General features: G+C 58.9%; 2 protein-coding genes across 2 annotated transcripts; one reads left to right on the top strand and one right to left on the bottom strand.

Annotated features, from left to right (window-relative positions):
* Positions 1-757: 757 nt before the first annotated feature.
* Positions 758-5888, top strand: BEST1 (bestrophin 1; the record flags this gene model as incomplete). The annotated part of the gene is given in 6 exon segments (XM_081099281.1): positions 758-805; positions 808-930; positions 3592-3672; positions 3966-4117; positions 4885-5035; positions 5676-5888. Coding segments are annotated over 6 exon segments (768 nt in total).
* A 1600-nt stretch (positions 5889-7488) lies between these two features.
* Positions 7489-9770, bottom strand: FTH1 (ferritin heavy chain 1). The gene is made up of 4 exons (XM_081099725.1): positions 9444-9770; positions 8213-8359; positions 7892-8017; positions 7489-7806 (listed from the first exon to the last, which is right to left on the bottom strand). The coding sequence occupies exons 1-4, from the start codon at positions 9555-9557 to the stop codon at positions 7645-7647; spliced, it is 549 nt and encodes a 182-aa protein (XP_080955851.1). The 5' UTR covers positions 9558-9770; the 3' UTR covers positions 7489-7644.
* Positions 9771-21617: the final 11847 nt, after the last annotated feature.

A 21617-nucleotide genomic window follows, 5' to 3' on the forward strand; every position in this document is an offset into this window, starting at 1 on the left:
TTCAACACATTTTCATGGAGAAACAATAGGGGCCTCCACTCTAAGGGAAGACAGGCAGTAAATGAGCAGATAGCTGCAAAATATAATGGCACTGTAACATGATTGAGGGCTGCGTAGGACAGCTGAGCAAGGTGAGCGACCGGAAGTGTGGGTGGCTACGTCCAGGTAGGGGCTGGGGACACCTCTTCTGCAGAGATGACCTGAAGTGGAAACGAGCAATACAGTTAGGTCAGTTGGTTAGATCGGAAAGAGCGTCCCCCAGGCAGGAAGACCGCAGGCGGGAGGCCTGGGCCACCCTTCAGGGAGCATTATGTGAACATTGCCGCCAGCCAGGCTCTGTTCTGGGCTCTGGGGACAGGACAGTGGACAAGACTGGCCAGGCCTCTTACCCATCTTTCTCCAGGGGGGCTGGGGGAGCTAACCATCAAGGGGGGCTCAGCACAGAAGGCTGGGCCCAGTGTGTGCACTGTGTCACTGCCCTTGTCGTGCAAGTTAAGGACACAGACTTCTCTCTGTCCTCCCTGCCAAGGCTGTGGGTGGCCTCTGGGCTACTCCCACCTCCCACAGGCAGCCGGAGCCGGGAGGGCCGGAGGGCCACCCCACCCGCAGGTCGGTGTCCTGAGGAAGAGCTGATGGGTCCTGGCTCAGGTCACACATGAGCCCCAGACAGGCTCTGACCAAGGCCCCTGCTCCCTCCTGGCCCCCATCAGTGTCCTCTCTGCCCAGCAGCCCACCTGCTGCAGCTCCGGGCCCGACCATGCCCGTCACCTACTCACACCAAGTGGCTAATGCCCGCCTGAGTGGCTAATCTCTCGCCTGCTGCTGTGCTGGCGAGGCAGCATCTACAAGCTGCTCTACGGCGAGTTCCTCATCTTCCTGCTCAGCTACTACACCATGCGCTTCATTTACGGGTGCAGGCGGGGGGCCGGGGTGGGCCTGGGGGGTGCAGCTGAGGCCTCCAGCGCCTAGACCTCCAAGCCACGCAGGGGGCCATGCACCAGAGGCCAGTGAGGCTCAGCTGAGCTGTGGCCCAGCCCTGGGTGGGGGTGGGGTGGCTCGGGGCGGGGGTGCGGGGGCTGGGGGGGGGGGAGAACAGGAGGCAGACTGACAGGGAGCATCTCAGACACCATTCCTCCAGCCCAGGGAGGCCCCGAGCCCAGGCCTTCCCTGGTCCCATTCAGCCAGCCCGTCTTCCCGAATCCCACACAGGCTCACAGGTCCAGACCGTACCTTTTTTATTCCTCAACAAAAATGTTTATTTAAACAATAAAACAGGACAGATAGAATCTCCGAATATATGACAGTATTTTAAATGGGAAAAGCATTCATGACTGAAGGGATTGAAACTATCCAATACTTAAAATTCTCGAGTTGGTAGTGGTAATACTGATCACAAAGCCCATTGGTTTTCTTGGGTTCTTACCAGGGCACCAATATACTCCTCTTTTATTGTTAGAACTAGAGGCCTGGTGCACGAAATTCATGGACAGGGAGGCGGGGGCGGGGGGGGGGCGGTTCCTCAGCTCGGCCTGCACCCTCTCTAATCCAGAACCCCTCAGGGGATGTCGACTGCTGGTTTAGGCCCAATCCCTGTGGGCCTAAACTAGCAGCTGGACATCCCTCTCGCAATCCTGGACCACTGGCTCCTAACCTCTCACCTGCCTGCTGGTCTGATCCCCCTAACTGCTCTCCCCTGCCGGCCTGGTGGTAGTGTCTCCCTCTCTAAACCTCTGTCCATGTTCACACACACACACACACACACACACACACAGCTACCCCTGCCCCCCAGTTATCTACAGATCAAACCAAATCACACCATTTTTAAAAACATTTTATAAAATATATTTTTTTATTGATTTCAGAGAGGAAGGGAAAGGGAGAGAGAGATAGAAACATCAATGATTGATGTGCCCTAACCGGTTTGGCTCAGTGGATAGAGCATCGGCCTGCGGACTCAGGAGTCCCAGGTTCGATTCCGGTCAAGGGCATGTACCTTGGTTGCAGGCACATCCCCAGTGGGGAGTGTGCAGGAGGCAGCTGATCGATGTTTCTCTCTCATCAATGTTTCTAACTCTCTATCCCTCTCCCTCCCTCTCTGTAAAGAATCAATAATTAATATATATATATATATATAGCCCTGACTGGTTTGGCTCAGTGGATAGAGCGTCGGCCTGCGGACTGAAGGGTCCCAGGTTCGATTCCGGCCAAGGGCATGTACCTTGGTTGCGGGCACATCCCCAGTAGGGGGTGTGCAGGGGCAACCGCTCATCGATGTTTCTCTCTCACTGATGTTTCTAACTCTCTATCCCTCTCCCTTCCTCTCTGTAAAAAATCAATAAAATATTTAATATATATATATATATTTTTTTAAAAAAATCAATGATTGATGGGCTGCCTCCTGCACACCCCCTACTGGGGACCAAGCCCCAAACCCAGGCATGTGCCCTGACCGGGAAGCAAATGGTGACCTCCTGGTTCATGGGTTGATACTCAACCACTGAGCCACACCGGCCAGACCCCATCACACCATTCTGCTGCTTGAAGTTCTCCCGTGGTGCCCTGCAGCTTGCAGGATATCCCTTGACGCCTTAGTGCAAGCGGGTCAGACTCAAAGGCTCACACGGGCCAAATACACAAGGTGTAAGTGTATGTGGGCCACAGAAAAACCCAAAAGCTTCCACTTTCATAGAAACGTAGGTTTATTTCGATAGAGACATGCTGACTACAAAGGGCTGAAATAAATGAGTCATCGTTAGCATAAAATAATAGAACATTTTAATCAGAATTAATATTTTTTCTTAAACATTCACTTACCAGACACTGAATAACTGCATAAATTAATAAGCGTCATGCAAATAAACCTATTTTTCTTGTTCTCCAAAAGCAAAATATTTCCTGTTGCGCACACCAAACAGGTCAGTACAAGACTAATGAGGTGGCCATCGGCTGCTGAAATATTCGCTGCTGGTATTAGTGGAGGGAAATGGTGCGCCTGCGCGTAAGGCGCGTCAGGAAAATGAATGCAGCACGATGATAGTCATCAGTCATTAGCGAACGTTGTAGTTGGTTATTGATAATGATGTATGACAGGATATTGTAAAAGTTAAGTTACGAACTTTTTATTGAAACGTTTCTTACATACGGTTATTGGCTGGGCCGCAAGAACATTCGTTGTGGGCCCCGAGTTTGACCTGCCTGCCTTAGCGCACTGCACTCACCACCACTGCAGGGCGCTGGGGAGTCTGCCGCCTGGCGACCCTTTAATTCAGCGCAGCCACAGCATATATGTCTGTTGCATCCGAAAGCCATGAATAAATACATGTTTGAAAATTGAGTGAGTAACTGAACAAATGAATAGATTATACCTGCCTGGCTCAGGGCAGTCGGAAAGGGCCCGTGTGTGTGTGTGTGTGTGTGTGTGTGTGTGTGTGAGGACCGCCCTGTGGGTGGCGGGAGCCTGTACACAGTGGCTTTGGAGACAAAGGTCAGGCCGGAGGGGGTCCTGGGAGAATGCCAGGAGCTGAGGGTTAAGAGCGGGAGCAAGGCTGCAAGGCTGCAAGGGGGATTCCCAGAGCCTCACCTGCCCCCAAGGTGGCAGAGCAGCTCACCAACCCGTTTGGAGAAGATGACAATGACTTTGAGACCAACTGGATTGTGGCCAGGAGCTTGCAGGTAGGGTGGGAGGGGTGGGGGGAGCCCGTCCTATGAGCTTTCCCCAAACGGGACCCAGGGACCGGGACCCTGAAGTTCTGTAGAGAAGCCTGACACTGAATGGCCTCCTCTCCCCTCCCAGGACTCTCACCCCAATTTTTGCGGCTTCAGGTGGGTGTCAGTCTCTCCATTTCGCAAGTAGGGGAACTGAGGCCCAGAGACACGGAAGTGGCCTCTCCCGGTCACCTGGCAAGTTCATGGTCTTGCTTGGCTGATCTTCCTGTGGGACTCCTGCTTCTGTCTCCGACGGCCAGGCGTCCCTGTTGGCCGTGGACGAGATGCACCAGGACCTGCCCCCAGAGGAGCGGGGCCTGTCCTGGAACGACCCGGAGCCACAGCCCCCCTACACGGCCGCTTCTGCCCAGTCTCGCCGACCCTCCTCTTTTGGCTCCACCTTCAGTGTCAGGTGGGTAGTGCCAGGGAACCACCTCGGTGGAGAGAAAACCCAGTGCCTGGGCCTGCCTGGCACAGAGCGCCTCGTTAGCGCACACCGGGTGCTAAGCGCCCGGCACTGCACGAAGCCCTTTACATACAGTGACTGGTTTTCTCCCCCTTACCCTTGCTCTGTTAGCTCCAGTTTTCAGACGGCTAATTCCAGGTTCAGCGAGGTTAGGTAGTTGCTGAGCCCACCGTCACACGGCTAGCAGGCGGCACGTGGCCCGGGTATGTCTGGTTCACCTCCCACCTTTCCCTCTTTCCTGTCCTGCTTCAGGGCTAAGCCCCCTGTGTCCAGAGAGGGTCCCTGAGGCCCAGAGAGAGAAGGGACTTACTCAAGGACAGTCAGTGGTCAGTGATCCTGTTGGGGTGTCAGGGCCTGGCTCCTGACGCTGGTCCGGAACTGTTTTCTGATAAGCCGGGGCGTTTGGAGCGGTGGTGGCGGGTTGGGGTGTCCCTGAAATGGGGGCGGGGGGCAGGCACGCCCCAGCAGGAGGCTGGGTCCTCACAGGGACCTTCTGGATAGACTTTGTGCTACAGAGGAAAGGCCTCGGACCGCCCACGTGGGTGCCGTTTCCCTGGTGGGGTCAGAATCCCTTTGGAGCTGCCGCTGGGCCTCCTGGGCTGAGGGGCGCCCAGACAGCTCTCTCTCGAGGTTGAGCGTGAAGAGGACTCCGGTGCGTGTCTATCAAGGTTTCCCCCCACAGTGTTAAGCTGCTCTCTTCCTGCGCTTTTAAGAACACAATATCCTATTAGTCTGGAACTAGAATTAGCTGGCGTCTCCTTGGAAAGGTGGTCAATTGAAACATTTCCGGAGGTGGCCTTCGAGCTCTGCCCGATCCGTACTCGGCAACCGAAGGCTGTGGAGACGGAGGGGGAGGAGCAGAAAGTAATGCATCGGCCTGGCTCCCGGGGACGCACACTTCAGCGACACTGGATACACAGGCAGGTCCTGGATGCCGGGGAAGGGACAGGACAGAGGTCACTGTGCCCCTGGAGGGAGGGGCCTGCAGCCTGGGGAGGTTTGGACAGGGCGAGGGCGACTTCTCTCCTTGGGGACGCTGCTCCCCAGGCGGAACCACACATGCCAGGCGAGGAGCCTGCGTGTTAACACGGGCAAAAGGGAGCCACAGAGCAGCTGGGTGAGCTGGGCCGGGAGGGTGACTCAGGAGGTACAGGATGGATCAGGAGGCGAGTTGGCATGGTGAGGAAGACCGTGTCCTTGACCTGGGGCCAGGGGGAGGGAGAACAGGGGCTGAGGGAGAAATCAGGTCGGGTTTGGTCCCTTTGTGCCCCCTACTCAACCCTCAGCCTCTTGCTTCTTCCCAGTCTGCACCAGGAAGAGACGGAGTTCCGGCCCAGCCGGGGGAGGCAGGGGGGGCGGGCGCGCACCCCGGCATCCTCGGCCGCCTCCTGGGGCTGCAGTCCCACCACCCCCCCAGCAGGACGAGCTCGAAGACCAAGCTACTGCTGCCCCAGAAGGAAGGCCTCCTCCCTGAGGGCCAGCCCGAGCGCCTCAGGGGTGCCAGGAAGCGCCCCGGGGACCGCACGACAGTGAGGCCGGGAAGATGAGGGGGGAGGAGGCCTTTAAGTCCGCGGCGCTGTATGGGAGGTCGGGCTACCACAGTGCCCCCCAGACGCCGCTCAGCTCCACCCCCATGGTGTTCCCACCAGGACCCTCAGCACCCCCCGTCTCCCCGGTGTCGACAACACTGTCAAAGACCAGAGCCCGCAGCCTGTGACACCAGGGGCCAGGAGGAGCTTGGAGCTGCTCCCAGAGTGTGCAGGGGCCTCGATGGAGCCCCCGGAATTGTCACAGCAAGAGGAAAACTGTCGAGTTTCACCTGTCAGCGGCCCCCGAGAGCCGTCTCCGAGAACCACGTACACGATAAGACAAGCAGCATACACAGGACACTCACAGACCACGACCCCTACTGGGCCTCGGCAAACAGGTCTGTGCTCTACCCCAACCAGCCCCACCCCGGCTCCCCTCGCCCCAGGGTTTCCTCAGGGCTCCATCACTGCAGAGCAGTGGACTGGGCCAGCGCTGGCTTGCAGCACACACTTGGCCACCTCGGCAGGGGCCCTAGGAAAGTGTTGGGGACTTTCGTTCATTTCACCCCAAGTCTGGCGTCACCAGGAGGGAGTCCCTGCGACTGCGGTGAGGAGGCGGCTGCCCTAACAGGAATGCTGGGAGGGGCTACCAGGCCAGGCTTCGATGGGAGATGCTATCCCTGGGTCCAGCTCACCTTCAACAGCGTGGGAGACACAAAATCCCATGGGGCAGAGTGGGGGGCTCTAGCGGTAGCCCAAGAATCCAACTCCCTGCCCAGATTGAGAAGTTGTATATGAGCGGTCCCCTAAGACCACCACTGGCCCGAAGCTCTGGCAAAGGCTGCCACACCTCTGGATGGTTGAGGTGCAGGATGCAGGTCCCTTGGGGGCGTCTCACTGCTTTGGGCACCTCAGCGAGACTTAACTTCAAATGCGCTCTTCCTGCTTCCTGGGGTCAATCCACGCTGTCACAACCCCCCCGTGTCCCCTTTACTCCATCCTTAGACCCACCCTGTTATACATCTGTCTCGCCCCACCCCCATCATGTGGGAGGGACGTTTAACTTCCTATTTCTAGATTCTCAAGAAGTTCCTTCTGTCGTCAGAATACACAGCTGTTGAGACCTAAAAGGGCCACCATGTCTTGCTTCCAGGGCTAGACAGAAACCTAATCGCTGTGGCTGACTTGGGAAACATGTAACGGCTCTGCAGTGCCGCACTAGTCACTTCCAATATCTAAGATGCTCAACCTTCGCTCTCCCGCTGCTGCTAACATCGTATTGGAACGAAGGGACCTTCCATACTCATGCGGACTTTCTCAAATTTCCAACAGGGATGAAGCACAGCCCTAGCCCGTCTCCCAGGGGCAGCGGCGCCCGCCTGGTCCCACCCGTGTACACACCAGCGGGACACACAGCTGTCCACACGGGTGCTCCCGACAGCCTGAATTACATGGTCAGCTCAGTGGATAACGATAATCATTGGTTTCAAGACTCCTTAAGCCTTTAAATGCCTTTTGTACATAAATGAAAGCTAGAATGAGCCACTAGAAACATGTAATTCAGAATCAGGAGTCCCAGAGTCCTGTCTGAATTCCACACCCCAAGCCTTGGTATCTTTCATGAACTTGGGAGTTTCACGTAACTGAGGATGAATAAACTAAGGGTTTTCATAAACACAAGTCCTGTTAGGCGTCTCATTTTAATTAGTGTGAACCCGGCATTGACGCATTTAGCAAAGGTGGCCTAGATATACTGCAAGCCAACCCCAGGAACTCACAGACAACAGCTGGGTACCAAATTACTTTATTGGAAGGAACGGTACAAATGACAGACATGAGTGGATGATCTGGTACAAGTTATAGAAAAGGTAAAGGTCGCGCCAACATGCAGTACTGCTTGGGGGACCAGGAAGTCTCCCCGAGGCCACGGGAAGCAGCCAAGGCTTAGCTCTCATCGCTGTCCCCCAGGGTGTGCTTGTCAAAGAGGTACTCGGCCATCCCCGCTTCAGGGGCCCCCAACCTGCGCAAGTTGGTGACGTGGTCGCCCAGTTCTTTGATGGATTTCACCTGCTCATTCAGGTAGTGAGTCTCAAGGAAGTCACACAACTACAAACAGAATGGGAAGAACACGGTCAGCTCCCAGCCACCAGGAAGACCACTCCTCCCTTCACCCTCAGGGGCCAATACTCACATGAGGGTCATTTTTCTCAGTGGCCAGCTTGTGCAAGTCCAGTAGTGACTGATTCACACTTTTTTCCAAGTGCAGCGCACACTCCATTGCGTTCAGCCCGTTCTCCCAGTCGTCGCGGTCTGGTTTCTGAAGGAGAGGGAGTTAGGGCAAGGCGCCCAGTCTTACCGAGGGCACCACGACCATTTGGCAGGCAGACCTTTCCGTGAAAGGAGCGTCTAAATTTCCAACCCTCTCCCTTCCCCTCTAAGATCAATACAAACATACTGAAACTAAAAAGCGGGCCGGGAGCTCAGCTGCGGGGCTCCCTGGGCCTGTGCTCACCTTGATGTCCTGGAGGAAGATGCGGCCGCCGCGCTGGTTCTGCAGCTTCATCAGCTTCTCCGCGTGCTCCCTCTCCTCGTGCGATTGGTGAAGGAAGTATTTGGCAAAGTTCTTCAAAGCCACATCGTCGCGGTCAAAGTAGTAAGACTGCGGGGGCACAGGAGCGGGTTAGGGGGCGGCAGGCCGCGCTCCGGGACTGGACCCAGCGGTCATTACTTTCTCCCCAAAGGGACAAGGGAAGCCGGGCCTCTGAAACGGGAGGTCGCTGCGGGGAGCCGCAGAGGCACTGCCTCCAGGATGAAACGCCGGCCAAGTCCTCCCGCGGGTGTCGGGTTTCCCTGCAGGTGCCTGCGCCCCCTCCTCCCCGTGACACGTTCACAGCGAGCGGCTGGCAGAGGGATTTCTAAAATTAACCCACTCGCGGGGGCGCGACTGTGGGCAGCGCTCCGCGGGTAGGTGGACGGGAGGCGGTGTTTAGGCCCTCGCTGTGTTCGGAGCTCCGAACAGAAACCCAGGCCCGCTGGCCGGCCAGGGGGACGCGGCCGTGGCCGGGCACAACCGCAGGACAGCTCCAGCCCCACCTCCCGCCGCCGCCCCGCCTCCAACCGGAAAACGTCTCGCCCAGTAACTGCTGGTGGATTTTATCCAAGAACCGAGCGTCCCAGTAGAGGGCAACGATTCCTAGACCCCAAGGGGTAAGGAAATGAAGGGCCCAGGCAGCACCAGCAGGCAACCTGGGGTCCCCCAGACGGGAGACGGCTGAGACTCGCCCCCACGCCAGTGGGGCCCCGAGATAAGCAGAGCCGGGGGTGGAGACAGCTGCTCGGGAGGGGGCGCCCACGAAGATAAGCCGCTCGCGCCAGCCCCGAGGCTGCTATTCGACACCATTACCCAGAAGGCTCCAGCGCAGCCGGTGGGGCGGGGGGGACCTCTCGGCCCGTTAGCCCGGCGAGCCGAGGGCACCGGGGTCACGTGATCGGACGCCGGGAGGGATGGAAATGCAGAACCCCCTTCCCGACTGCGGACGCTGCCCTGGGCTCCCCGGAAACCAGGCCACCGGACGCACAGCGGCGCCCCCGGGAGGCGGTCGGGAAGGGCGAGGCGCCAGGGGTTTCTGCGCAAGGAGAGCCCCAGAGGCCTCGCGCGGCCTCCATTTTCCCGAAGGGCGCCGGGGGGGCGGGGGGGGGACCCAGCCCAGCAGCGCCCTCCGCCCGCCGGGGAGCCGGCTCACCATGGACAGGTAGACGTAGGACGCGTACAGCTCCAGGTTGATCTGGCGGTTGATGGCGGCCTCCGAGTCCTGGTGGTAGTTCTGGCGCACCTGCGAGGCGGGCGCGGTGGACATGGCGGCGGCGGCGGAGAGGCGACGGCGCGGCGCTGCAGCGGAGGCGGGGGCCTTGGGTGGTCGGGGTCCGGGGCGCTGCGAGGAGGAGGCGGTGGAGGAGGCGGCGGGGGCGAAGGTGGAGGCGGTGGCGGTGGCGGTGGCGGTGGCGGCGGGTTCCGTCCAAGCACTGTTGAAGCAGGAAACCTCGGCCGCTCTCCGCGGAGACTGTGGCGCAGGCCCCGGGCCGCGGCCTTTTATAGCGGGCGCCGCGCCCGCCCACGCTGGCCAATCCCGCCGCCCGCCCGCGCCTAGGCCCCGCCCCTTCCCCTGCGCGCGCGGCGGAGGGGCGGAGGGGGGCGCGTGGGGGGGCCCCCCGGGGTGCGTCGCGGGGGGGGGGGCCAGGGAGGAGGGAAGCTGGGGGGGGCGGAGGGAGGGGGAGGGGAGGCTCTGCGCTGTGTGGAGCGCGGGTGGGGTTGGGCGGGGGGGCGGGGGGGTGCCCAGCTCGGACCCGACGGGAGCGGCCCCTGGTCCAGGGCGTCGGGGCGCCCGGGGGTCCCTCACGGCACCCCGCGGCTCCGGCCGGGAGCCTGGTGTCGGTGGCGGTTACCGCGCCCCGAGATCACGGGGACGTGGGAGGCCCGGGCCGGGCCGGGCGCACTTTCTCCTCCGCGGGCCTGGGACGCAGCCAGGCGGAGGCGGAGGCCGCCCGCCGGCCTTTCCTTTCGCGGGGAGCGAACATGGCTCCCGGGCAGTTTGTGCAACAAAGGCCGGGGAGTGGGGGGGGGGGGGGGGGCACACAGGCCGTCTTCCCCGAGGGAGCAGGGCGGGGGAGCCGCCTGGGTTTCCGAGAACATCGCTGGTGGCGCTTAAAACTCCAGGGATCGGAGTTTAGGGAAAAAAGGAGAAGTGCCTGGGAGCTGCAGCCGAGGCCGGGCGGCCATGGCGGCTCGTGGGGGCGGGACCTGGCCTCCCCCCCCCCCCCCCCCCTTGCTGGCTGCCAGGTTCCCTGTTGGGCACGGGGGCGGGGACCTGCCCAGGACCCCGCTCAGGACCCTCACAAGCCTGAAGCTGGAAGCTGGGCTTAACCTTAAAGAAAGGCGGGGGGCGGGGGGGAATTCCATTAAAATATTCAAACAGGGGCTGCTGGGACGTGGCACTCTCTCTCGGGTCCTTGTTCATTTCTAAACGCGCAGCTATCACCACTATCACCTTCGGGAGAAGGTGGGGAGCGGGCAGAGCTCAACTACAGGAAGCCGCCAGGTGCTGGGGGGCAGGTGCAGGGGTCCGGGAAGGCCTCCCCAAGAGGGGCGCTCGGCCAAGTGGGAAGAACCAGTTAAAGGTGAAGTGGGAGGAGGGGTTCCCGGCAGAGAAGGGCACGCGCAGGGGCGTGAAGGCGTGAGCAGGCAAACGGGTGTGAAAGCGTGAGTAGGCACACGGGTGTGAAGGCGTGAGCGCGCACACGGGTGTGAAGGCGTGAGCAGGCACACGGGTGTGAAAGCGTGAGTAGGCACACGGGTGTGAAAGCGTGAGCAGGCACACGGGTGTGAAAGCGTGAGCAGGCACACGGGTGTGAAAGCGTGAGTAGGCACACGGGTGTGAAGGCGTGAGCGCGCACACGGGTGTGAAGGCGTGAGCGTGCACGGTGTCCAAGGCGTGAGCGCTCCCGGTGTGAGCAGGCACCTTTTTCCCTAAGGTGTGAGCATGCACGGAGTCCAAGGTGCCTTGGGCAGTCGCTGGCTTGGAGAGCAGAGTCCTGCTGGAGGAGGCTGGGCGGGGAGTGCAGGGCCAGGCCAGGAAGGCCCGGTGCCCTGGAAGGGGTTAAATGGGGTTAAATGTTGTCGGGGGATTTCTAGGGAGAAACCAGGCTGGTTTTGTTTTCCGAAACCTTACCCGGAATCAAGAGAAACACAAATTAGGAGAAGAGGACAGCAAAGTCACGCTTTGCAAAGTTTTCCTGTATAGAAGTCACCGCCAGTTAGAAAATGTAATGAAAGGAAAAGCATTCTACGTTGGCAGCAAAAGCTTCCAGTCCCGAGGAGTCACGTCAACAAGGAGAGTGGGGAGTGTTTACTGCGGGGCAGGTAAGGAAGCTGGCAGCAACGAAGAGACCGTGTTTCCAGACAGCCAACCTCCGCTTTGTAAAGATGTCAGTTCTCCTAAAATGAACCTATCTATTCAATGCAGTTTCTAGAAAACTCAGTGGTTTGGGGGAAATTGAAAATCGATTTGGAAGAGAAAGTGTATAGAATAAACGATAAGCATGGGGGGCGGGCACGAGGGTAGATTCGCCCTCTCGGCACATAGTTTAAAAAGCACCACAAGATGCTGCGAGCAGCCGGTACCGGCCCAGGAGGAGACGGGCACACCAGCAACAGCACAGCCCTGCCCGCCCTGAAAGGGAGCTGGGTAGATGCTGAGGCAGCGTTTTAAATTAGGGAAGCAAGCTCCACAAATCACGCTGAAACAATGGACAGTCACGCGGAAGACAGTGACTCACTGTGTTTCAAAACACGTTCCGGACGATGACAGAGCTGAGCCTAAAAGCAAGAGGCCTACGAAGTCACTCGCATAGACAGAAGCTGTCCCTAGCATTTGGGGGCAGGGTGTATTCTTCTGAGGCAGGCAAAGGCCATAAAAGGACAGTTGGCAGATCTGATGCTGAAAAACGGACAAGCTGTAAGACAAAAGATGCCATAAAGTTCAAGTTCAAATGACCAACGGTTGCTATTTGAGGCTCCCATCAGTAGTGAAGGTGAATAGCCATGATGTGTGTCCATTTGTATAAGTCAGACCCTAGGATGCCTTTCTGATCTCCTTCCCCGCTGCGGTGAGCTGCCGGAGAGCAGGCACCACTTCCGGCTTCATCCTGGGCTCCAAGCATTTTGCAAGGTGCTGGTTGCTAGGTGCTCAGTGTTTGTGGAATGAACAGATGGCCGCGTGGATTGAATGTGGAGGATGGATGGGGTCTGGCCAGAGGGCTGGGTGCTGGCTGGGAGGCAGCAGCCTGAGTTCTCACTGAGCCGAGGAACAGAGGCGGGTCAGGGAGACCTGGGGAAGACTGGACGGGATGAGGTGGCTCAGTGGCTATCGTGGGGGGGGGGTAGAGGTGAGGGGTGGGAGGCGGGCAGGAGAGCCCCCGCCTTCTTGCCTGGGCTGCCGCTGCCATTCATGGAGAAGGGAGCACGGGAGGACATGCAGTGTGGGGGAAGGCCAGCGAGGTTTCGGACTGGAGGTGCCGAGTCTGGGGCCTCCAGGACGCCCAGGTGGACGGAGCCGGCGGGAAGCTGGGCCCACAGGAATGCGGCTGGCGGCTGCAGAAAGGCGGCTGTGTGCATGGGGACGGGCTGCACACTGGGCTGCACACAGCAGCTGCAGAGGAGTTCGCAGCAGAGCCAAGGGACAGCGGGGCTGTGGTGGTCGCTGTGGACGGTCACGGGGAGGCCCGCTGGGAAGAGTGAAAGGAACATCTTATGCTGGGGTGTGTGTGTGTGTGCGCGCGCGTGTGTGTGTGTGTGTGTGTGTGTTTGTGTGTGTTAGGGCATGTCCTTAGGGCATGTCCACTTTCTGGGAACCCAGGGTGTCAGAACTGCCAGCTCCGAGCTTCTAGAGTCTTCCGAAGCCAGGCCTGGTCTTTGGACCTTTGTTGACCAGCATTCAGCCTCCCTCCCCTTGGGCCCAGGTCCTCGTGACTCTGACTCTGAGGCGGGGAGTTGGCTGGCCTCCAGGGCAGCAGCCTTGGTGGGCGGAGCCTCAGACAGAGACCAGCGTGTGCAGGGGGTGGTTTCTGGAGGAAGCAGGGTGGGGTGGGGGAGGAAGCTGCTGTCCCACCGTGAGTCAGCACTCTGCTGGTCCTCAGGGGCTGGGCCCGGGCTCCAAAAGTGCTTGGTCATGGAGGGAGGGGGGAGACCTGGAGGGGTGGCTTTACTACAGGGGGAGGGAGGGAAAGCACCCCCACTTCCTCCTGTGGCTGGCTGCCCAGGCTGCCGGGACAGGGCTCGAGGTCACCTACCTCCCCCTCAGGGCCCTCCTGCCTCAGGGAGTCAGTTCTCCAGAGGTGCCGGGTCTCTCCCTCCTCGGCCTGTTGCTGGGGGTACCATTCAGCATTGCACGCTGGGAAAGTCAGAGGATGTGAAAGCTCAGGAAGGACTTCAGAATTTTACAGTTAAAGAGTGGGAGCCCTGGCCGGCGTCTCGGCTGGTTGAGCTGCTTCCGTGCACGGGAAGGTCGCTGGTTTGATTCCCGGTCAGGACACATACCCGGGTTGTGGGTTCAACCCCTGGTTGGGGTGCATAGGGGAGGCAACCAATTGATGTTTCTCTCTCTCCCTTCCCCTTTCTATAAAAATCAATAAAAACATATATTTGAAAGGAAAGAAAGAAGGAGAGAGCGAGAGCGAGAGAAAGAAAAGAAAGAAAGAAAGAAAGAAAGAAAGAGAAAAAGAAAGGAAGGAAGGAAGGAAGAAAGAAAAGAAGGAAAGAAAGAGGTGGGAGTCCCATAGAAGGCCAGGGCTTGTCCCAGGCCATAGTCACTGGCAGAAACACAAGCTACAGTGTAGGACAGGGCACGTCCTGGAATATGGCACGGTCCTTGAAAACAATGCATTTATTTCTGGGATGTGTCTGTGAAATGACGCTACATGGAAAAGCAGAGCCCAAGTCGTGCAAAGCCCATTACCATGAAGAAACCCCCCGGCTGGGAACGGGGGGGACTGGGAGAGGGCGGGGCGAATAGGCTTTAACGGAGGAGCTGCTGTTTGAGACGTCTGGGGTTCCCCCTGAAGGGAAGCAGAGGGAAGTGTGTAAGAACGCAGAGTTCAGGAATTTTGAAATTGGAGAAAACATCACTCAGTAAGGCTCGGGTACATTCCTGGGTGACGCAGCCGTGACTCAGCTTGTCCTTAGCCATTTCTTGCAAACCCACGGAGCAAAGCAGGCTCAGCGCCCAGGCACTCACGGCCCCTATTCCAGGAGGTGGAGGTCAAGCGTCTGGCCCGGGGATGTTAGACAATCACAGCAGGCCTCCCCGCCTCCGGAAGCTCCCGAGGGGCCAGCCCGCACACACCCTCTGCCAGACCTTCCGCCCGGGGCCCTGACTCTGAGCTCCACGTCGTGCTGTGTCCCAGCCCGGGGCCCTCCGTGCCCCCCAGCTCCTCAGCCTGCAGCCACAGCCGTGGCCTGGGAGCACCGGGTCATCGGCTCACGCGGTGGACTATCTGGTGTTTACCCTCGGACTGTGGGCCCTGGAGGTCAAGGACCTCGCCTTTGATTCCCCTGCCGTGGCCTTCCAAGTGCCCTCCTGGGTGTCTGCCCACATTCTGGACACTTCAGAGTAGTCACCTGGACTTTCTGAACTCGGATTCCTGTATTTATTTATAGCATCTGGGGCCAGCCCTCCCCCATGTTACCATGGGTGCCCCCCGCCACCCCCCACTTTGGGTGCCCTGGTCACCACAATTCATGTTGCACCCCACGACCTGGTACCCAGACACATGGCCTGACCACGCCACACAACCAGGCTCAGCCACGCCCACCCTGGCCGACGCAGGAGAGGCCTGGTCAGCCCGGTGGGAGCTGCAGGTGGGAGCATGGCCGGCTCAGAGAGAGGGGGGCTGGGAGCTTCCCCGTGAAGGGCAGACGCGATGGGCCCCGGCCTTCCCTGGTGGGGACTCCGCCTACCCCTGGGACGGCTGCCCCCTGTCTTTCCATTTATTTGTGTCTTTTATTTTTTCAGCAATGCTTTGTAGTTTGCAGTGTGCAGGTCTTTTGCCTCCTTGATTAAGGAGTCACTAAAGTTTCAAAATCCCTTTTTTTTAAAAAAAATTTTATTTTATTGTTTAAAGTGTTACAGATAGTACTACATATGTCCCCCCCCCCCCCCGGCACCCCCCCCCCATTGACTTTCCCCCGGTGAAATCCCTTTTATGACTGAGAATCTGCAGGGCTGACCGAAATAAAGAGGCGAGGCCAGGAACTCCCGGGTGCCCTTGCCCAGCTTCAGCCGCTCTCAGCTCAGGGCCACCTGGCTTCACCCGTACCCCCACGCATTTCCCTGGTCCGACCCTGGGTGATCCGGAAGCAAATCGCAGACATCATATCATTGCATCTCTTAATGGTTTCATATGTACTTCTAGAAGGGAATGGTTCCCCGTTTGAGGCACAACCACAGAAGATAATTTCCTGATAACATCAACTCCTTTTAAAAATATATATATTTTATTTTTTTAAAATATATTTTATTGATTTTTTACAGAGAGGAAGGGAGAGGGATAGAGAGCTAGAAACATCGATGAGAGAGAAATATCGATCAGCTCCCTCCTGCACATCTCCCACTGGGGATGTGCCTGCAACCAAGGTACATGCCCTTGACCGGAATTGAACCTGGGACCCTTCAGTCCCCAGGCCGACGCTCTACTCACTGAGCCAAACCGGTTAGGGCTAACATCAACTCTGTAATCAATATTCACATTCCCTTACTGTCCCACAAATGCCTTAAAAAACCTTAATGTGGCCCTGGCCGGTTTGGCTCAGTGGATAGAGTATCGGCCTGTGGACTCAAGGGTCCCAGGTTCGATTCCGGTCAAGGACATGTACCTTGGTTGCTGGCACATCCCCAGTGGGAGGTATGCAGGAGGCGGCTGATCAATGTTTCTCTCTCATCGATGTTTCTAACTCTCTATCCCTCTCCCTTCCTCTCTGTAAAAAAATCAATAAAATATATTAAAAAAACAAACAAACAGACAAACAAAAACCCTAATGTGTTTGTTTCAATCAGGATCCAGACAAAATATGCACTGGTTAGCATGTCTCTGTTCTCTTGGCTTTCCCCTCCGTTCCCCCACCCCACCCCTCGCCGCCCTCCGCAGCGTGGATCTTGCTGACTGTCTGTGTGCTGTTACTCGCTATGCGCCTCAGGCCCTCGATTTCCTGTTCATTGGAAGTTAAGCCTAGAGGCCGGATAATGTTGTGGAAGGCATATCTTCTGGCACAATGATCGGTGGTCGTATTTTCTATCCCCCGAGCCAAACCGGCGAGGGTCCTGGTTCTTTTTCTAGAAGATGGTGTTATAGGCCCCCATCTGGGCCCTAGGAGCACGCCGGCTTTTGCGTTGTTCGGTAACACCGGGCCTTGTTCAGAGCACAGAGGTAGGATTGTTCTAAATGGATCTCAGAGAGGAAGGGAGAGGGAGGGAGAGAGAAACATCCATGAGGAGAGGGAATCATGGATCGGCTGCCTCCTGCACGCCCCCCACTGGGGATCCAGCCCGCAACCCGGGCAGGTGCCCTGACGGGGAGTCGAACCGTGACCTCCTGGTTCCTAGTGCAACACACTCCACCGCTGAGCCACCCCAGCCGGGCTAGCATCTGTTCTTTTTCTCTACCCCATTCCTTCTTTTTGTTCAAACCACCAACGTTTATATTTTAATTATAAGAAATCTATTTCTATTTTGCTTTCCTTTCTTAGATAAATAGGACGTTGCACACACGTCTCTCGGTCCGGGGTTTTCCTTTGGGCACGGTGTGTGGGAACCACACTGTTCGATGTGGAGATCATCCTCCTTCCTTTTTTTTTTTTTTTTTTAAATTGTGGTAAAAGGCACAGAACAGGAAGCGCACGTCCTAACCATTTTGAAGGCACAGTCCGGGGACGGGACGTACGCGCCTTGCTGTGCGACCATCACCGCCGTCCCTCCATCTCCAGAAGGCGTTCGGTTTTGTAAAACGGAAGCTCTGTCCCTGCGAGAAACACTCATGTCCAGCCTCTGCGCCCCCCCACCCGCCACCCCCCACCCCCCGCGGCCCCTGCTCTGCTGCCTGTCTGCGAGAATGTGAGAGGCGGGGGACCCCGTGGGAGCGGAGCCACGCCGCACCCGCCCTTTGTGCCGGGCTGGTTTCCCGGGGCGTGAGGTCTGCAGGCTGATCCACACGGCCGCACCGATGAGCGCCTTCCGCTCAAGGCCGAGCGCTGCCCACTGCCCGTGCGGGGCACCTCGCGCGGGCCGTCCGTCCGTCCATCCGCGGACACGCGGTGGCTTCCACGTTTCGGCCACTGTGACTAGCGCTGCCGTGACCGTGGGCCTCCGCGGCTCCCGTCCTGCTCGCACATGGCTTTAGCGTGTTCCCAGCAGTGGACTCGCGGGGCCGCTGGGTAACCTGCGTTCGCGTCTGGAGGCGCCTCGGCATCTGCTCACGGCGCGGGGCGCACGGCGGACGGACGTGCCGCTGCCTCTCCGCTGGGCCGGGGCGGCTTGTCCCCGGCTTGTCCCCGGCTTGTCCCCGGCGTGGGCTGCGGCCCGCGGAGCGGTGCGAGTCGTCGTGTCCCGTGTCTTCCTGTGCCGTTTGCGGTGTATCCGTGGGGTGGATTCCCAGAAGTGGGGCTGCAGGTTCTAGGAACAGATACACAGGCGGGCGGTGCCAAATGCCCTTCCGCGGCTGGTACCTTCCCACCAGCACACAGCCGGGACCAGAGACTATTTTGTTAAACTTTGGCATTTTGGCCAACCTGTTCAGCAAGAAGTAGTGCCTCGGGGCAGGTATGTGCCCTGACCGGGAACCGAACCATGACCTCCTGGCTCATAGATCGATGCTCAGGCCCTGGGCCACGCCGGCCGGACCAGGCTGTTCTTCCTTAGAGTGACCTTACCTCTTCTCACTGGTCCGGCTCTGGGCGTCACACCCCTGCCATCTACGTGGCCTCTGCGGGGACGGCCTCCGCTCTGCAGACGGGGCACTCCCTCGCTGCCTCGCCTTTGCCCCACGTGCCCTGCTTCCCAGCTTTCTGTCCTGGCCCCTCACCAGCCTCACTCTCAGCCTGCTGGGCGGTGCCCGGTGCTGAGAACAGAGGGCCAGGCACCTCCCTGACGGAGGGGGGGGTGGGGGGGGCGGGTCTGGCCCCCTCTCTGTGTTGCCCCCCGTGGCTGGCGAAGAACGGCTTTGGAAGGACCGTAAAGAGAAGTGATGGAAAACCTCCACGAAATGATGAGACATCCCCCTGGGGCAGTGATTCCCAACCTTCGGGCCCTTTAAATACAGCTCCTCATGTGGTGACCCAACCATAACATTATTTCCGTTGCTACTTCATCACTGTCATGTTGCTACTGTTAGGAATCGTCATGTGAATATCCGATATGCAGGATGGTCTTAGGCGACCCCTGTGAAAGGGTCGTTCGACCGCCAAAGGGGTCGCGACCCACAGGTTGAGAACCGCTGCCCTGGGGCCTGGCGGAGTTTGAGTGAGCCTCCCTCTCTCTCCAGGTGCTTATGATGAACTCCATAGAGAAACCAGGCCCCGGGGCCGAATCTCACAGTCCCCTGCTCGCTGGAGGAGAGAGTGCTCGTCTGGGAGCTCCTAGTTCCTAAGCTCATCTGTCCTCCCAGGAGACCCTGGCATCTCCAATAAAGTAAAAGTCACTGTCTCCAGCCAAGCCAGCAAGCAGGCCGCTCAGGGGCCCGGGAGGAGGGGCCGGGGAGGCGGGCGGCTCTGGGCCCAGGAGCCCTAGGGAAGGGGCGGGAGGCCTGGCGGGTGGCGGCGGTGGCGGGTTAATTGGTACCCGGGCTGGCTCCACAGCTCCTGGGAGAGGAGGTCAGGGCCCTGGCCCTCAGCTCACGGGGGTGTTTGGGGCCCGTGTTGCCACAGGGACTGTTTGGGTTTGGAAGTTTTCACCGTGTTTGTGTCCAGAGAGAAGCAAGGCGAGGCGCCCGCACCTGGGCGGGAAGTTGCGCCACCTCCGCCGCCTGGCCCGGCCCGCGGGAGTCAGCAGCCCCGCGTGACCGGGACATCTGGCGCCACGAGGCCCTAAAAGGGAACGAGCGGCTCCCTCTGTGAGTGACTCAGAGCACAGAGGGCAGCATTCAGGGGACCCCGTGCTCAACGGGCCACAGCCCGGGGCCGCCCCAGGACTCAGGGCTGGAGGCAGAGTTGGGCTTAGAACCCTCGACGGCTCTCGAATCCCCTGCTGCCCAGTCAGACCAGGGGCCACGGTTCCCACTCCCTCCTCGCCTCGGGTTCGTGTCCTGGGACTGAAACCCCCGCTGTTCCGCTCGGAAAGCGTGTGTGTGTCACTGCCGTCGACCCGCTGCTCAGAAACACGGGACCCACACCCCCAGGAAAGCTGGCACACGCGTCCAGCGCGGGGATGTCCGGAGGAAGTGAAAGCTGGACGTCAGGCCAGCCCAACACCCCGACCGGCTGGCCATCGCCCAGCCCGCAGCTTGCTCTGCCTTGCACCCGAACAGACTGGTTTCCCCTGAGCTGGCGCTCACCAGCTCCTGGCGGACAACGGACCGGCCTCTCACCAGCACCGGCTATGCTGTGTCCCTGGCGGGTCTGGGAGGCATTAGTTAGAAAGACTCAGGCCTGGCCATGGACGTTGCACTTAGAAAGCAGAGAGGATCTCTCTCTTTCTCTCTCTCTCTCTCTCTCTCTCTCTCTCTCTCTCTCTCTCTCTCTCTCTCTCTCTCCTCTCTATTGCATAGTTGGCCCCGGACCCAGCCCGAGGAGAGGAATGGAAGGGCAGACAAAAGGCAAGAAAGACATTCCTGGCAACCCGGAGGCAGCGCCGTGTCTGCTCTCTAACAGTGAAGAAGGACATGCCCGTCGATATACATTTTGAACAAGAGTCAAGGCTGAGCCTCCAAACCAACCTGGAGAGAGGAAATAGCGCGAAGAAATGGCGCTCAGGGCGCGAGCGGCCTCTTGCTGGCTCAGTCACCCCCTCGCGCTCTGAAATGCTTCTCCCACCCACAGGCACCAGCTTTCTGTCCCGTGATCAGTGTGGGGACGGGTGGTGGGTGGGAGGGAGCTGCCTGCTCTGCCCGGCCAGCTGGCTGCCCCCTGTAGGTCGTGGACACAGGATCCGGCTCAGCGTGATGTCCCCGGGCACCATCTGTCAGTCCTTCCGTGTCTTCCCTTTGCTGCCACCCAGGGGACCTACAGTTTTCTCTCCCTCGAACCATACGATTGGACTCGGAGCCTTTTGTTTCGGGGGGTCGATGGGAAGAGCACCTGAGGAAATGGGGGGCCACCAGCTTCCCGGGGACGTGACTCCAGGCCGAGACCTGGTCGAGTCTGTGTGTGTTTCTCCGACCGGCACAGCTGGTTGGGATGGAAACGAGCGCGGCCTTCGGCCGGGTGTGCACCCGGCAGCGACAGCGAAGGGACCCCGGCTCACTTGGCCGCCGGGACCGATGGCCGCGGCGTTCTGAGTGAGAAGCCAGCCTCCAAAGGTTTCAACAAGCTTCCACTGACCGTCCATTCCTGAGGACGGAACCACGGGAAGGGGGACAGGTTGGTGGTTGCTAGGGGTAACGAGTGGGGAAAGGGACCGGGTCGCTGGAGGGAGTTTCCGGGGAGACCATGGGACTGTTGTGTACCCTGATGGTGGCGACAGTTACAGGAATCTATACGTGTGTAATTCAAAAACCTGTACACCGCAAAGGCCCAATTTTGCGGTAGTGATAAGTTTTCAAATAAAACCCTAAAAAGTTCCCCGGCCGGTGTGGCTCAGTCAGTGAGCGCTGACTTATGAACCAGGAGGTCACGGTTCGAACCCCGGTCAGGGCACACGCCTGGGTTTCGGGGTCGATCCCCAGTGTGGGGCGTGCAGGAGGCAGCCAATCCATGTTTCTCTCTCATCATGGATGTTTCTAGCTCTCTCTCCCTTCCTCTCTGACATCAATAAAAATATATTTTTTAAAAAACCCAAACTAAAAAGTTAATGATGGTGCTAATGGCTGACACGTGCTGCCTGTGAGCAAAGCTCTGTGCTAACGGCAGCACCTCCACTGTCTCATTGATTCCTCTCCCGAAGCCCACTTGGCATCCAGGTTGTGCAACTGGCTCAGGTCACACAGCTGGTGGCAGAGCTGACACCTGACCCCGTGTCTGCCAGACTCAAGCGCCTGCGACCTGAGCACAGGGCCGTGCGCCTCACGTGGGGCAGGAGCGGGGAGAGTGTCACAGCGTGAGCCCCCGGCTTGGGGGGACGGCCCTGAGAACCGGGTTCTCTTCTAACGACGGGGCGCTGCCGGGGGTGGGGGAGGGCTAGCCCTGGTGGCAGGCGGGCCCCCCGGGCTCACGGACATCC

This window comes from Myotis nattereri (genome assembly GCF_964212035.1).
Source record: "Myotis nattereri genome assembly, chromosome: 9".
NCBI lineage: Eukaryota > Metazoa > Chordata > Mammalia > Chiroptera > Vespertilionidae > Myotis > Myotis nattereri.

Excerpts from the sequence above, each read along its gene's own strand:
- FTH1 (XM_081099725.1), bottom strand. The coding sequence starts at position 9,557 with ATGTCCACCGCGCCCGCCTCGCAGGTGCGCCAGAACTACCACCAGGAC. Across the intron at positions 8,018-8,212 it reads TCTTCCTCCAGGACATCAAG|AAACCAGACCGCGACGACTG; the intron begins GTGAGCACAGGC and ends CCTCTCCTTCAG. Across the intron at positions 7,807-7,891 it reads CTGAGAAAAATGACCCTCAT|TTGTGTGACTTCCTTGAGAC; the intron begins GTGAGTATTGGC and ends TTCTGTTTGTAG.